We start from the raw sequence: 16,539 nt of genomic DNA on the forward strand, positions 1-16,539 counted from the left end.
AGAGCTGTTAACTCATTTAAGATTAATAGTTTAATGCCTCATGTTAAAATAGCTGAGTGAGGAACTCGTATATGGTGCTTCACCAACAGTACTTTGTACCATTGTGTCAGCTGCTCTGAGCCACATTCCACTCGCTGCTGCATTAAGGGTGATGGTGCAGCATTGTTTGGCTCTAGGGGGGGGCCCACATGACACCCCCGCCGATTACTAAATGGTGTTGACTGGTGCCCCAGTGGTCCGGAGCAGGACAAAATTGCTAATGCCCTTTGCCAGCCTGTCACCAACTTCCCATTGCATATGATTCTGACACCAATGGGTGTTTGCACTGTGGCATCAATTTGGAACATTTACCCTACAGCACTGATTGACACGAGCTTTTGCGATTGACCAGTTGCAGATTCAGTGGTCGTTTTTCCAGATAGTTTCACCACGTCGTTAAGGCTACTGCCCAGGAAACGAATCCTGATCCCCTCAACAGACAGGTATATTTCCATCTTCTCAGTGCACCTGGCCCAAAATTTTGCCCACTGGAGCCCCAGTATCCAGAATTTGGGCACGTGCTGCACATCGTTTTCCATCTAATAAAATCGTGCGAGGTATGTGCTTGAATTGCCAATGTGCGTCCCAGTGCCTGCCGACAGCATTGCAGCTGAAAATTTATCACTAGGAGTCCGAGAGACTGGAGTCACGGATAAGATTGTCATCCAGTAGAGCTCAGTGCAAACGTTCGTTGTGTGCCACCAACTCCACTGGCTGATTTGTCCCAACTGCACACCCCCTCACTGCAGCAGGCATAGCTGCATGATCTGTGGCCCAGGAATCTTACTGCACCCACTGACTTGGCTGTGTTTGTTAGGATTCCTGTAGAACTGTAGCAAGAGTTCCTTCAGATGTTCCTTAATGGCAAGTGGAGGAGCTGCTGAAGCCACCAACTGGGCCATCAGGCAATTTTGGGCTTAGTGCAGAGCTGACTTACAAAAGAAACAAAAAAGCTGCCTCTCAGCCCTCATGAGACTCATCTTGTTCGTGGGGCCACGACCTGCTTCCTCACCCCACCCAATCCATGTTCTGGGAAGTCCATTCGAACACTGTGCAGTAATTAAAGCTGATGTCTCCATTCAGCAATCCTCTGTTCAGTAGTTATATCTAATCTGTCCATTCATTGCACCCCTGTCCTTTCACTGCCCCTCTGTGCCGAAGTATATTTGATCTGTCTATTCACCACCCCTCTGCGCGAAGTAGTTATCTGATCTGTCCATTCACCTCTCCTCTATTCAGTAGTTATTTCTGATCTGTCCATTCCCCACCCCTCTGTGTACAGTAGTTATATCTGATCTGTCCATTCCCTTTCCCTCTTCTGAGCTGCATCTCTCCAAAGAGCTTTAGCTCTATTGGCACTGATTCTGATTGATGATTGTGAACCCAGACGTCTGTCTCCCTTTTGTGTGGCTGCTCACTGTTCCATTTGAAAGAGAGGGATGAATTATCATTTAGATTCTTGAGTGGGACAACAGGAGGAGCTCTATATGGGGAGATTGTGTACTTATTTTGTTCAGTAAAAATTTGAATCTGTTTAACACAGTGAAGACAGTATAGAATGAAATAAAATTCCAAATTACAGATGAATATCTTCACCTGGCAATTCACATTTCTCTTTTTATTCTCGGAATGTGGGCATCGCTGGCAAGGCCGGCATTTATTGTCCATCCATAGTCGCCCTTGAGAAGGTGGTGATGAGCCACCGCCTTGAATCGCTGCAGTCCGTGTGGTGAAGGTTCTCCCACAGTGCTGTTAGGAAGGGAGTTCCTTATTCTGACCCAGCGACGATGAAGGAACAGCGATATATTCCCAAGTCGGGATGGTGCGAGTTGGAGAGGAACGTTTAGGTGGTGATGTTCTCATGCGCCTGCCGCCTTTGTCCTTCTAGGTTGTGGATGTTGCAGGTTTGGGAGGTGCTGCCGAAGAAATCATGGAGAGTTGCTGCAGTGCATCCTGTAGATTGTACTCAGTACGGCAATGGTGGAGGGAGTGGATGTTTAAGCCAGTGAATGGGGTGCCGATCAAATGGATTGTTTTTTCCTGGATGGTGTCGAGCTTCTTGAGTATTGTTGCAGCTGCACTCATCCAGGCAAGTGGAGAGTATTCCATCACACTCCTGACTTGTGCCTTGTAGGTGGTGGAGAGGCTTTGGGGAGTCGGGAGGTGAATCACTCGCAGAGTACCCAGCTTCTGACCTGCCTTAGTAGCCATGGTATTTATGTGGCTGGTCCAGTTTAGTTTCTGGTCAGTGGTGACCCCTGGATGTTGATGGTGGGGGATTCAGTGATGGTGATGCTGTTAAGTGTCAACGGGAGATAGTTAAACTCTCTCTTTTGTTGGAGGTGGTCATTGCCTGGCACTTGTGTGGCAAGAATATTACTTAACACTTAGCCTAAGCTTGGATGTTGTCCAGGTCTTGCTGCACGCAGGCATCAACTATCTGAGGGGTTGCAAATGGAGCTGAACACTGTGCAATCACCAGCGAACAGCCCCACTTCACACCTTATGATACAGGGATGGTCATTGATGTAGCACTGAAGATAGTTGGGCCTAGGATGCTGCCCTGAGGAACATGAATATAGTCACATCTTGGGACACACGTAAGGACCGAGACTGGTCTTTTAAATGTTGCAGCAGTCGCTGTAAGACAACTCAATGAAAAAGGCTAAAGTACTGCTGCTTTAACACCAAAGGTACAAAACTTTGGGGTGACTGAGGCTGCTAAATGTACCAAGACACCCCTTAAAGGAGTGTACACTGGGGCCAGAAATCTATAGTCCTTCTAGCGCACTTCCACTGTTGAGTGTGACGGCCACATATTAGGTTGAGACCCAGATTCGCTGGGTCCCGACTTTGCCCTGGTGTTTCCGATTGGCCTGCTACAAATAAGGACATCGAGAACCCCCAGCACTGGGAGATCTCCAGCCTCTCAGGTCTGATGGAGCATCAGCAGCTGGTGAAACCAGACGTACCAGATTACCAAACAGTGGAAGTGAGACTCACCTGGAGGTCTAGGCTGGGGAGAAAAAAATTTTTTTTTTCAAAGTATTCAGAAGCAACTGTCTTATAAAGGGGCCATTGGGGGGCAGTGCTGCTTTCTTCCCAATGACGGGGGTACCCTGGCAACCCCCAGTTGGACACTCTTTCCGCAGACTGCCCACGGTGCATCCCCGTGGCATAATTTTTAGATATTAAAGGCATCAAGGGATAAGGGGACAGTGCAGGAAAATGGCGTTGAGGTAGAAGATCAGCCATGATCTTGTTGAATGGCGGAGCAGGCTCGAGGGGCCGGATGGCCTACTCCTGCTCGTATTTCTTATGCTCTTATGAGCACCTGCAGGGTCCATGCACATGGGGCAACCTCCAACCGACTCTACAGACTCTAGTAGGGTCAACACCGCAGGTTACCAGCTGGCGCATCACAACACTTACACCAGGATGCTTCTCCTCTTTCCCCCCTCCTCCCAAGCAGACTTTCAGCCCCAGTGTTTCTAATGTCGGTTTTTGGCAGTGGAAGAGTTAATTGTCAGATTGTTGCTGGCCTTCATTGCTTCTCATAACTGTTAGGAGGAAAAGAACCACTTCAAATGCTGGAAATCTAAAATAAAATCAGGAAATGTTAGAAATATGAAGTAGTTGTGATGAGGAGTTACAGACCTGAAACATTCTACCCTACTGTTTCCCTTTATAGCACTCACTGACCTGCTATGCGGTTGCAGCATTTTCTATTTTTTTTTCATAATTGGAATGGGCACTTTCTTTTTATAGTAGTGTTAGTCTCTCGACCGTCAACACAGATCTGTTCTATAAGCACTTTTTTTTCCCATTTGTAGGTCTGATGCGTGTGAAGGAAACATTATTGATTCTGAACGTTGACCTAGAACCCAGTAGTCTTGATCCTCAGCTGAGAACAGTGTTGCAATGGATAGCAGCCTCGCAGTTTCAAATGTCTTTGGTCTACTTCAAGGAATCTTTTGACGATGAGCTGTTGCATGTAAGTGTGGGTGGAAAGGTTGTTTGCTAACAAGGTGTTGAATTGCTTTATACAGAATTAAATCTTGTTTTAATTTTCTTTTTATCTCTTGCCTCAACGTTTCCCTTCCACTCTCATCTTGTCGCTGTGAGGCGGCTTTTCCCCGGACGCCGTTTTTGACCAGAATTGAAATTCGTCATCAGAAATGAAGCAATGGATTATGATGGTGATTGTAACGTAGATGTAGTTAGTTTACAGATCTTTCTTTAAGTGAAATGCGAGGAACAAAACCTAAACCTTGAAAAGGAATGTGCCAATTTCTGTAACGGTTTCAGAAGCAAGTCAAAAGAGAAGATTGCCAAGTTAAGAAAGAAGAAAGACAGACTTGCATTTATATAACGCTTTTCATGACTTCAGGATGTCCCAAAGTGCTTTACAGCTAATTAAGTACTTGTGAAGTGTAATCACTGTTGTAAGAAACATGACAACTGATTTGTACACAGCAAGGTCCCACAAGTAGCAATGACCAGATAATTTGTTTTAGATGTTGGTTGAGGACTAAATGTTGGCCAGGACACAGGTGACAAGTTCCCTACTTATCTTCGAATAGTGCCATGTCATCTTTTATGTCCACCTGAGAGGGCAGATGGGGCCTCGGTTTAATCTCTCATTGGAAAGAAAGCACCTTCATCAGTGCAGCACTCCCTCAGTACTGCACTGAAGTGTCAGCCTAGATTATGTGCTCAAATTTCTGGAGTGGGACTTGAACCCTCAACCTTCTGACAGAGGTAAAAGTGCTAGCTGTGAGCCAAGGCTGACCCTTCAGTTGTGACTGTCACCGGATTACCACCCAGTTACATAGTACCATGGTAATGTGTTGGCCAAAAGATCACTTGCCCATCTAGCCGAACCTCCATCAGTTTCCTTATCATGATTCCAGAATTAATAGCCCCACATCCTCTTTACTAAGAGGAAAATATATTGAGAGAGTGGTAAAGGGGAATGTGAGCTGAATATACACGGATGCAGGTGAGACTATAATGGACAATAAGAAAATGGCAGATTTGTTACATGAGTACTTTTATCCATTTTCACAGTGGAGGAAGAGGAAAAAATACCAGTGGGATAAGGGAACCTAAAAATAAGACAGGTGGAGGAACTTGGTGGATTTAATATAATAAAAAACTTGGTAATGGAGAAAATAATGGGTCTTAAGATAGACATATCTCCAGGACCTGATGGTTTCCAACCCAGTGTATTAAAAGAAATAGGTGAGGAAATTGCGGATGCATTAGTCATAATTTTCCAAAGTGCTCTAGTTTCAGGAAAATTACAAATGTCACTCCATTATTTAAAAAAGGAGGGAGAGAAACCAGGTAACTACAGACCTGTCAGTTCAACATCAATTGTGGGGAACTTAGACAGGTATCAGTTGATTCAAGAGAGTTAACATGGATATGTGAAGGGTAAGCCATGTCTGAGTTCATTAGTTGCATTTTTTGAGGGGGCCACTAGCATGGTGTATATGGGAGTGTCTACGGATGTTGACTATATGAACTTCCAGAAGGAATTTGATAAGGTTCCGTACTAGAGATTATTTGCAAAAGTGAGAGCGCATGGAATAAGAGGTAACCTTGTGATGTGGGTTTTTAATTGGTTGGGAGGTAGAAGACTGAGAGTGTGGATGTGACAAGTGGTGTTCCCCAGGAATCTGTACTGAGAACTCAGCTTTTCACCGTATTTATTAATAACTTGGATGACTGAAGAGAGTGTTATTTATCCAAGTTTGCAGATGACACCAAGTTAGGAGGCACAGTATGTCGTGTGCGTTAGAGGAGGAAATTACAAAGTGACATGGACAGACTAAGTGAGTGGGCAAAACTATGGCAGATGGAGTTCAATGTGGGCAAGTTTGAGGTCATCCACTTTCAGTCTGAGAAAGATAAATCGGAATATTTTCTTACGGTGAGAGACTGGGAGCTGTTTAGGAGCAAAGGGATTTAGGTGTACATGTACATTTAGAGATGGGCAGTAAATGCTGGCCTTGCCAGCGACGCCCACATCCCATGAATGGAAAAAAACCCCACATCATTAAAAGCTAGTGCACAGTTACAAAAAGTAGCCAAAAAGGCTAATGGAATGTTGTCCTTTAACTCAAGGGGTTTAGAATTCAAAAGTAAGGAAGTGATTCTTTAGTTGTATGGAGACTTGGTCAGACCCCATTTGGAGTACTGCATTCAGTTTTGGGCACCAAACCTCAAGAAGGATATATTGGTCCTGGAAGGGGTGCAGTGCGGATTCACCAGAATGATACCGGGGCTTAAAGTGTTAAATTATGAGGACAGGGTAAACTTGGCTTGTATTCCCTTGAGTTTGGAAGGTTGAAGGGTGATCTAATCGAGGTATTTAAAATGATTAAGGGATTTGATAGGGTAAATACAGAGAAACTATATCCTTTGATGGGGGGAGTCTTGAATAAGAAGCTTTAATCGTAAAATTAGAGCTATGCCATTGTAGAAGTGAAATCAGGAAGCAATTCTTCACACAAAGGATAGTGGAAATCTGGAACTTGCTCCCCCAAAAGGCTGTGGATGCTGGGACAATTGAAATTTTCGAGACTGAGACCGATAGACTTTTCTTAAGTAAATGTATCAAGATATATGGATCAAAGGTGTGTAAAAAGGGTTGAGGTACAGCTCATCCATGATCTAGTTGAATGGCGGAACAGGCTCGAGGGGCTGAATGGCCTACTGCTGTTCCTATATTCCTAATTCATCCAGTCCTTTTTCATACCCTGCTTATAGCTTTCTATTCCACCACCCCTACTAGGAAACTGTTACACAATTCTGCACCTTATTCAAATAAAAGTTGTCTAAATTTCCTATCATCTTTTGACACTTATCTTTAAATGGTATCCCCGAGTTGTTTAATGCCGTACCCAACAGAACCTTCCTGGATCCAAATTCTCCATACCCATGAAAATCTTACAGACTTCCATCAAATCTGATCTTCCTCGTCTCTAGAAAGTAAAACCATAGAGCTTTACAGCACAGAAGGAGGCATTTAGGCCATTGTATCCATGCTGAATCTTTCCTAGAGTAATCCAGAACTAATCTCAGAGCTCTGCCATCTCTTCATAACCCCAGTATTTTCCTGTGCTTCAAATATTTTATCCAATTTTCCCTTAAAAGATACAATGGACTCTGCCTCAACTACTCCCTGTCGCAAAGCATTCCATGCTCCAACAATCATCTGTTGTGTGAAGAAATTTCTTACCCTCTTTCCTCGCTCTGTGGCTATTTTAAGTTGAAGAGTTCCAGATTTTTACTATCCTTTGTGTGAAGAAGTGCTTCCTGACATCACCCCTGAATGGCCTAGCTCTAATTTTAAGGCTATACCCCCTTGTTCTGGACTCCCACACTAGAGGAAATAGTGTCTTTCTCTACTCTATCATATCCTTTAATCATTTAAACACCTCAATTTGATCCCCCTCTTAATCTTCTATACTCAAGGGAATACAAGCCTAGTCTATGCAACCTGTCCTCATAATTTAACACTTTAAGCCCTGGTATCATTCTGGTGAATCTGCATTGTACCCTCTTCAAGGCCAATATATCCTTCCTGAGGTGTGGTGCCCAGAACTGAAAGCAGTACTCCAGATGCGGTCTAACAAGAGCTTTATATAACTAACATAACGTCCACCCCTTTGTATTCCAGTCCCCTTGTATCCAGCCACTAGTTTTTAGTGATTTCTGTACATGGGCCCCTAAATCTCTCTGCTCTGATCTATCTTCCTTGGGTCCAAAGTAGATGACCTCCCACTTCCCCACATTGAACTCCATTTGTCACAGTTTTGCCCACTCACTTAATCTATCAATGTCCCTTTGCAACTTTCTGCTCCCATCTACATTATTTATTGTACCACCTAACTTAGTGTTATCAGCAAACTTGGATATACTGCTCTCTCTTTTTCTTAATGTAAGTCATTGATAAATACAGTGAAAAGCTGAGGCCCCAGTACAGATCCACTGGGTCATCACTAATCACATCCTGCCAATTGGAGTACACATCCATTATGCCAACTCTCTTCCCCCTTTCTAACCGATTCCCTACCTGTGTCAGAAGGTTTCCTTCAATTCCATGTGCTTTCATTTTTGTTAACAGACTCTTGTGTGGAATGTTATTGAATGCCTTCTGGAAGTCCTTATAAATAACATCCATAGACACTCCTTTATCTACCGGGTTAGTTAGACATGATTTACCCATTACAAATCCAGGCTGGCTCTTTCTGATCAGTTCATATTTGTCCCAAGTGTTCGTTCACTCTGTCCTTAATGATAGATTCTAGCAACTCCCCTATAACAGACCTCAGTCTAATAGGTTTAGAATTTCCTGGTTTATCTCTCCCACCCTTCTTAAATGATGGAGTGACATTGGCAATTTTCTAATTCAAGGGGATAATTGCTGAATCAAGAGAGTTTTGGAAGATTATGACTAAGGCAACTGGAATTTCCTCACCTTTTTTTAATACCCTGTGGTAGAAACCATCAGGTCCTGGAGATTTGTAAACCTTCAGTCTCATTATTTTCTCCATTACCATTTTTTTTTACTTAAATTAAATCTAGTAAGTTCCTCCCCTTGATTTATTTTTACTTTTCCTCGTATCTCTGGTACTTTATCCTCTTCCTCTACTGCAAAGGTCGATACAAAGTAATTATTTAGCAAGTCTGCCATTTCCTTATTTTCAATTACAATATTACCTGCTTTTGTCTTTAAGGGACCCACATTACCCTTAGCCACCCTCTTTCTCTTAATTTACTTGTAAAAACTTTTAGTGTTATCCTTGATATCCCTCAAGTTTTTTTCTCATATTCTCTTTATGCAGCTCTTACTACTTTTTGTATCCATTTTTTTTAATATCACTCCCAATCTGTGGGATCTCCACTATTCTTTGCATTTGTATAAGCTCTTTTAGTTTTATACTATCTCTTACCTCTTTTGTTGATCAAGGTTGTTTAATTAAACAGGTTGTGCTCTTGGCCTTTAGGGGTATGACCAGGTCTCGTGTTCTACCAAATACTTCTTTGAACATCTCCCACTGCTCAACAACAGCAATTTGCATTTATACAGTGCCTTTAACATAATGAAACGTCCCAAGGTGCTTGCTCATCTCTAGTTTTAACTGTTTTTTCCACCTCCCTACTATACTTTCTATATTCCTCATTTTATCTTTAGTATTGTTAGCCTTAAATTTATCATATGCCTCCATTTTTAGTTCCAGTTTAGTTTTAATTTATTTATCCATGGAACTGTATTCTTTAATGCATCCTGCTTTTGCTTTATAAGAATATATTTATACTGTACTTTAAGCATTTCCAATTTGAAGATTTCCCGCTATTGATTCATTGACCCACTTACTAACTTTCTGCTCAGTAAATTTGGGCCAGATCCCTTTTTACCTCATTGAACTTTGACCTTTTTCAGTCCAGCATCCTTTGACTCCTCATCATCCTTCCTATTTTTACATTCTCTAGCCCCTTTCTTGGTATTCTGTTCACTCCATTGATGACAAACAGCCTTTTTTCCCCATCTTCAATATTTTTATAACTTATAAACGAAAGTGTTCAAAGAAAATGAAAAAACACACCAATTTTAATGCCACGATGATTTTTTTTCTCCTGAGTTGCTCACAGCGGTGAATAGGAGATTAATCTTTAATTCCTTAGAGACTCCAGTACAATCCTGGAGGATTGGCAACCCTAACTTCATTCTACTTTCTGGTTTTCTCTCCAGGCCCCTTATATTCTTTAAGTAATTCATAGAATAGAATCATAGAAGTTTACAACATGGAAACAGGCCCTTCAGCCCAACATGTCCATGTCGCCCAGTTTATACCACTAAGCTAGTCCCAATTGCCTGCACTTGGCCCATATCCCTCTATACCCATCTTACCCAAATGCTTTTTAAAAGACAAAATTGTACCCGCCTCTACTACTGCCTCTGGCAGCTCGTTCCAGACACTCACCACCCTTTGAGTGAAACAATTGCCCCTCTGGACCCTTTTGTATCTCTCCCCTCTCACCTTAAATCTATGCCCCCTCGTTATAGACTCCCCTACCTTTGGGAAAAGATTTTGACTATCTACCTTATCTATGCCCCTCATTATTTTATAGACTTCTATAAGATCACCCCTAAACCTCCTACTCTCCAGGGAAAAAAGTCTCAGTCTATCCAACCTCTCCCGATAAGTCAAACCATCAAGTCCCGGTAGCATCCTAGTAAATCTTTTCTGCACTCTTTCTAGTTTAATAATATCCTTTCTATAATAGGGTGACCAGAACTGTATACAGTATTCCAAGTGTGGCCTTACTAATGTCTTGTACAACTTCAACAAGACATCCCAACTCCTGTATTCAATGTTCTGACCAATGAAACCAAGCATGCTGAATGCCTTCTTCACCACCCTATCCACCTGTGACTCCACTTTCAAGGAGCTATGAACCTGTACTCCTAGATCTCTTTGTTCTATAACTCTCCCCAACGCCCTACCATTAACGCAGTAGGTCCTGGCCCGATTCGATCTACTTATCCAGTACTTGTTTGAATGCAACAATTGTGGCAAAGCATTCCGTTCTCCAATGGCTCTTTGCATTTAAGTGTTCATTTGAATCTGCCCCTTTACTCATCTATGCTGATGCACAGTTATTTTTCTAGTTTCTTGCAGTGGTGAGAAGAGCACAAGTGCGGGACTGGAAGATCAGTGACATACTGCGGGCAGTGCTGAAATACTGCGACACCAGGGCGCAAGACCCTGCTGGAGCTCACTGCACTCGCGCACCTCTCTTTGACTGGCTGCTGGAGAATACGTAAAGCATTTTCCCACACACAAAGAGCGCTAAGCGTCAGTTTGTAGAGGGTTGTTTTAGCTACGCACTAGCCAAATATTGCTAAGTGTGCAGGTTGCCTAACAGGGAACTGAACCAGAAGGCCTATGTTCTTTACGACAGAAGGCATAGCAGGTAGTAAAATCTCTTGTACTGTAAAGGTAGAAAGGATTTTGTTGTGAGGGCAAGACCGTAAATCCAAATTAAACACTTGGGCCGGGAATTTCCTCGAAGCTGCTCCCATTCCACCGATGTAACTTTGCCGGAAGTGTGGCGGGAATCCCGCATAGTTACGGCGGGGGAGTGGGAGCACCTCTGAGGAAATTCCCAGCTATAGCCTACGAGCTCAGTGAGTTAAAGGATAAGGAAAGTGTAATCCCTCCAGAAAAATTTAGTTCTAAGTCTCCTACATGGTAGAACAATTTTGATTTTCAATGTTGTTCTTGTAGCTTCCTAAAAGACCTGCCTTTTTGGACCCATACACAACCATTCCACTGATGGTGATGTGGATTGCACTGTTGTGTAGTCCCAGAAGTTCTGGTGCCAGCTGAGATCCTTTCAGATATTGATACTGAGACATTGGCTTTGGCTGAGGGCATCGCAGTAATTGGCCAAAATTGAACTTTCAAACTCTCCATTTGGCATCCGAGTCCTGCACCTTATGAACACAGCTCACTCTAGGGTGAATCTGAGGCTTTACTGGGCCTAATGGCCCCGATCACTGTGAGGTGAATCTGAGGCTTTGCTGGGCCTAATGGCCCCGATCACTGTGAGGCTTTACTGGGCCTAATAGCTCCCCTCACTGTGAAGTGAATCTGAGACACTTCTCCAGAAAGCTATAGAAATGACATTTTAAATCTCCTACAAGTCAGGCTTTTCAACAAAAACACACATTGACTTGAATTGGGCCAAATTATAATACCCTCACGAGGTTGAATAGCCTGGAACACTCTCAGAATGATGACTTGAGTGTGGTGTTGAAGGGTTGCCAGTGTCTGTGGAACCTGACCTCCGAATAAACCGCCAGCTAAAGAAAAGGAGGGAGAAAATTATATTCCTAAATGTGGAATAAATCTGGATCACTCGGGCACAGCGGATATCGGAAAGTCAGGCGGGTTCCTTTACAGGCCTGTGCTGCGATCCGTTTGCTGGCGAGGAGCACTTCATGTTGCGAGTGGTGCCCGGCCTACACTTACCTCCTGCTTTAACAGTGGAACCTGTTCTCCTTTACAACCATGAAGATTATGCCGACGGGGGGGGAAACTAGTTTTGCTAATGTTGTACAGTGCAGCTCGTGTTAAATGGAGGCAAAAAGCATATAGCCAGTATCTACCCAAGTGTGGCCATTCCTGCTAATTTATTGATGTGGTGTTCCAGCTGCTGATCGAAATCCACTGACCAACCTGATGAGGCCCGAGCAGGCTTTCCACAACCGCAGTCTCAGAATTGCTCTTTGTTTACCAGTCAGCTGCGCACAACAGTCCTGAAAGATCCCGGGGGGTGCGGATGGGAGATTCAGGCAGGGTTGTCAACATGTCCATTTCACCGCACTCCCGATTTACTAGAGCGGAGTCTTGCAAAAATTCACCCTTTTAGTGTTTCAAACTTGATACTGTGTTTCCTCCCAGGTTCTTTTGTATGGCCATTTACTTAAATAGTTTGCAGATGACCACTTCGCAGGCCTCCTAGTTAAAATGTTTTAGTGCAGGACATTCAAATATTGCAGCAGGTGGTGGTTTTATTGCAATGAGAAAAATAGGGGAGACTTTCTTGGGTCTGCACTGGATCACTTGGGCACAGTGAATATTGGAACGTTCCTTTACAGGCCTGTGCTGCGATCCGTTTGATTTGCTGGTGATCTCAGTCCCTTACGATGCAGTGTGCCTGGCCAAATCACCCCTATGGTGACCAGCATTCAGTTCCAGAGAGGTCGCCTATACGTTAAATGCATCGTATGTGATCATGTGTGAACAGGAGGTTACAAAGCAAACATATATTTAGAAACAGCAGAAAGCTATTTTAATATGGGCCCACAGATCTGACAACTGGTGTTTTAACTATCAAGCCCTATAAATGGAGCAGGTGGATCTTTGAGAGAGGTAATATTTGCTACTGCATATCACCAGTTGTGTTAAATAGGAACTAAATTCCCACTAGCTGATCTCTTCGAGGGACTCTGTTGATGCTGTACAAGACAGCAGTGAAATCATGGTCTGCATGTTATGTGCTGAATTGAAAATCCCACTCATGTGATCTGTGTTTAGAATGGAAGGCATCAGACATTCGGAAGAGACACATTGACATGACCCCTTATAGCGATTGAGGGACTGTTTAGCAACTGCACGGTGAGACCCAACTTGAAACAGAAGGGACTGTCAGTTGCAAAAACATTGCCTTCGGAGGAAATGTTAACAGACACTCTCCTACACTTCAGCCAATCTGAAGTACATAAACAACCATCCTTGATCACGCTGTGACAGTAATTTGTGATTGTCCACCAAAGCTCTCTCAATCCACCCAGCACTGCTTTGTTATAATGTTATATTTCCAGCAAGTTTAATGGATGTTGCACTGTTTGAATTTGTTGCATAATTTTATCAGCTCCCCACATTGTCGGTAGTATTATCCACAGCTGCTTTGATTTCACCATGTGCTGGTACGTTCAACGCCATTGTGGATCCTATCAGTGCTTATACTCCTGTAAACGCACTATAGGTTGTTTGCATGTAGCCCTGTGAGCTGCCAACCCTGCCAGATGTTTCTTCAATATCGCACTCTTACCAGAAGTAATAACATTCTTTGCAGATTAAATTTAATACTTTGCTTGGATAAAATTCACAAGACACCGCCCGAGATTTCCCAATTCGGCCCCATTACATACCGGGGAATTCCCCAGACTGTGATTTTCCAACCGTACCTTCTGGTGGTCAGCAAATCCAAGGATTGGGATCTCCCGATATCCACTCCTGGAGCGCTAACGTAAAAGGTCCCAACCACTTGGCCAACTGTGTTTTCCCCAACTGCTTTCAAATCAACACATCATCTTTAACACTGTGATATTAGCACAGTCATTCGACTAACCGAGTGGAAGGTGTGTTCCTGGTTACTTAGTCACTTTATTTTTGTGTGTGTGTTCCTTTGTCCCCAGTCTCTGCTCTTTACCCAGTAGTATTTAGTCATGCCATTTTGATGACAGAATGTGAAACGTTAAAATTGAACTCAATTCTAATAGTACTTATTTTGTTACTGTGCAGTGTTAATTCCATCATAATTCACATGCTAGAGTGAATATGAAGTGCGTGATGTCTGCTATTTGTAATCCCTAATCGTTTATATGAATTATGCCAAAAATAGAGCAATGAAGTTCATTTAACTTATAGCAATTTTATGTGTTGGCTATTAATCCAAGTGTACAATTTGTAATCAGATTATAAGCTGCAAGTTGCACTATGTTGATGCCTAAGTTTATTTCTCCAACGATGGCCAAAAATAAACTGTAGATCATCCACTGTGTCTAAGAGTGTGGTTCTTTTTGTAGAAAAGGGGTAAATTCTTTGTTGTGGTCAACCAGGTGACTCACTCTCCGGGAAACCCATGTTGAAGAGTCTGCAAACTTAGCTACTGAGGAATCCATGTCCAATATAGAGTGCATATTCTCTTCCCCCTAGGGATAACCCCCCCCAACTTGGCCAACTCCAGAGTTTGGGTACAGGTTGCCAGATCCAAGTGTGCTGGAGTTTAACCAGCTAAAAACCACAGCCTACCAGCACAAAGTGATGGTTAGTGACCTGCTGCACCCCCCCCCTCCAACTGGGACCCCTGACCAATTTTTTTTTCAAAAAATATACTTTATTCATAAAATTTGCAGCAGTACATACAATACAGTTGTCATATCACATTCCAAACGTACACAATATAGATTATGCAATTTGCAGGTTACATCAAGTACAGTTCAATGAACACATTGGGCTTAATTACAGTTCATGACACTCCAGGGTGCCTCATTGCATCACAATCAATACAGGTGATTCATTACAGATACATTACAGATTTATTACAGGTACATTACATCAATTTGAATTTTACATTCTGCCCAAGGGGCTTTTTCCCTGATTGCAGCCCCTCAGTATATAATGGCGGGAAGGCTCTAAACGGTTGCCTTTCCCCACAGAGCCTTTGCGGCGGCCGCACCCATCCTCAGTGCGTCCCTGAGCACGTAGTCCTGGACCTTGGAATGTGCCAGTCTGCAACACTCGGTCGAGGACAGCTCCTTGTGCTGGAAGACCAGCAAGTTTCGGGCAGACCAAAGGGCGTCTTTCACCGAGTTGATGGTCTTCCAGCCGCAGTTCATGTCCGTCTCAGTGTGCGTCCCCGGGAACAGCCCATAGAGCACAGAGTCCTGTGTTACGGAACTGCTCGGGACGAACCTGGACAGATACCACTGCATCTCTCTCCAGACCTTCTTTGCAAAGGCACATTCCAGAAGGAGATGGGTGACGGTCTCGTCTCCACCGCAGCCTCCTCTGGGATAGCGCGCGGTTGCGCTGAGAGCCCGGGAGTGCATGAAGGATCTGACGGGAAGGGCCCTTCTCACCACCAGCCAAGCTAGGTCTTGGTGCTTGTTTGAAAGCTCTGGCGATGAGGCGTTCTGCCAAATGACATTGACAGTCTGCTCGGGGAACCAACCGACAGGATCCACCATCTCCTTTTCCCGCAGGGTCTCGAGGACGTTACGTGCGGACCACTTGCTGATCGCCTTGTGGTCAAAGGTGTTTTTCTGCGCAAGCTTTTCCACGAAGGACAGGTGGGGCGGAACGGTCCAACTAGACGGAGCGTTCCGTGGCAGCTTGGCCAGGCCCATCCTTCTCAACACCGGGGACAGGTCGAACATCAGCACGTAGTGACACTTTGTGTTTGCATACCGAGGGTCTATGCACAGCTTGATGCAGCTGCACACAAAGGTGGCCATCAGGATGAGGGCCACGTTGGGCACGCCTTTTCCCCCTTTCTCTGGAGACTTGTACATCGTCTCCCTGCGGACACGGTCCATTTTTGATCTCCAGACAAAGCGGAAGATGGCTCGGGTGACTGTAGCGGCGCAGGAGCGAGGTATGAGCCAGACCTGCGCCACGTACAGCAACACCGAGAGCACCTCGCACCTGATGACCAGGTTCTTGCCCACGATCGAGAGGGATCGTCGATCCCACAGTCCCAGTTTCTGCTTAACCTTGGCAATACGCTCCTCCCAGTTTTTGGTGCACGCCCCGGCCCCCCCGAACCAGATCCCCAGCACCTTCAGGTAATCCGACCTGACGGTGAAGGGGACAAAGGATCGGTCGGTTCAGTTCCCAAAGAACATGGCCTCGCTCTTGCTACGATTTACCCTGGCCCCCGAGGCCAGTTCAAACTGGTCGCAGATGCTCATCAATCTGCGGACCGACAGCTGATCTGAGCAAAAGACGGTGATGTCGTCCATGTACAGGGAGGCTTTGACCTGAGTGCCTCCGCTGCCTGGGATCGTTACCCCTCATGCCCGCATCCCTCCTGATGGACTCGGCAAAGGGCTCGATGCAACACACGAACAAGACGGAGGAGAGAGGATAGCCCTGCCTGACTCCAGATTTGATCGGAAAGCTTTCTGAT

General features: G+C 44.3%; 1 protein-coding gene across 4 annotated transcripts in view; it reads left to right on the forward strand.

Annotated features, from left to right (window-relative positions):
* The window catches only part of akap11 (A kinase (PRKA) anchor protein 11), a 102,244-nt gene extending 87,835 nt beyond the window's left edge, over positions 1 to 14,409 (forward strand). For all 4 annotated transcript variants that reach the window (XM_067992512.1, XM_067992510.1, XM_067992514.1 and 1 more), the window contains 2 exons: positions 3,873 to 4,033; positions 10,727 to 14,409. In XM_067992512.1, the coding sequence (XP_067848613.1) occupies positions 3,873 to 4,033; positions 10,727 to 10,882 (317 nt within the window). In that variant the 3' untranslated portion in view covers positions 10,883 to 14,409. The remainder of the gene's footprint in view (positions 1 to 3,872; positions 4,034 to 10,726) is intronic.
* Positions 14,410 to 16,539: the final 2,130 nt, after the last annotated feature.

This window comes from Heptranchias perlo, chromosome 11 (genome assembly GCF_035084215.1).
Source record: "Heptranchias perlo isolate sHepPer1 chromosome 11, sHepPer1.hap1, whole genome shotgun sequence".
NCBI lineage: Eukaryota > Metazoa > Chordata > Chondrichthyes > Hexanchiformes > Hexanchidae > Heptranchias > Heptranchias perlo.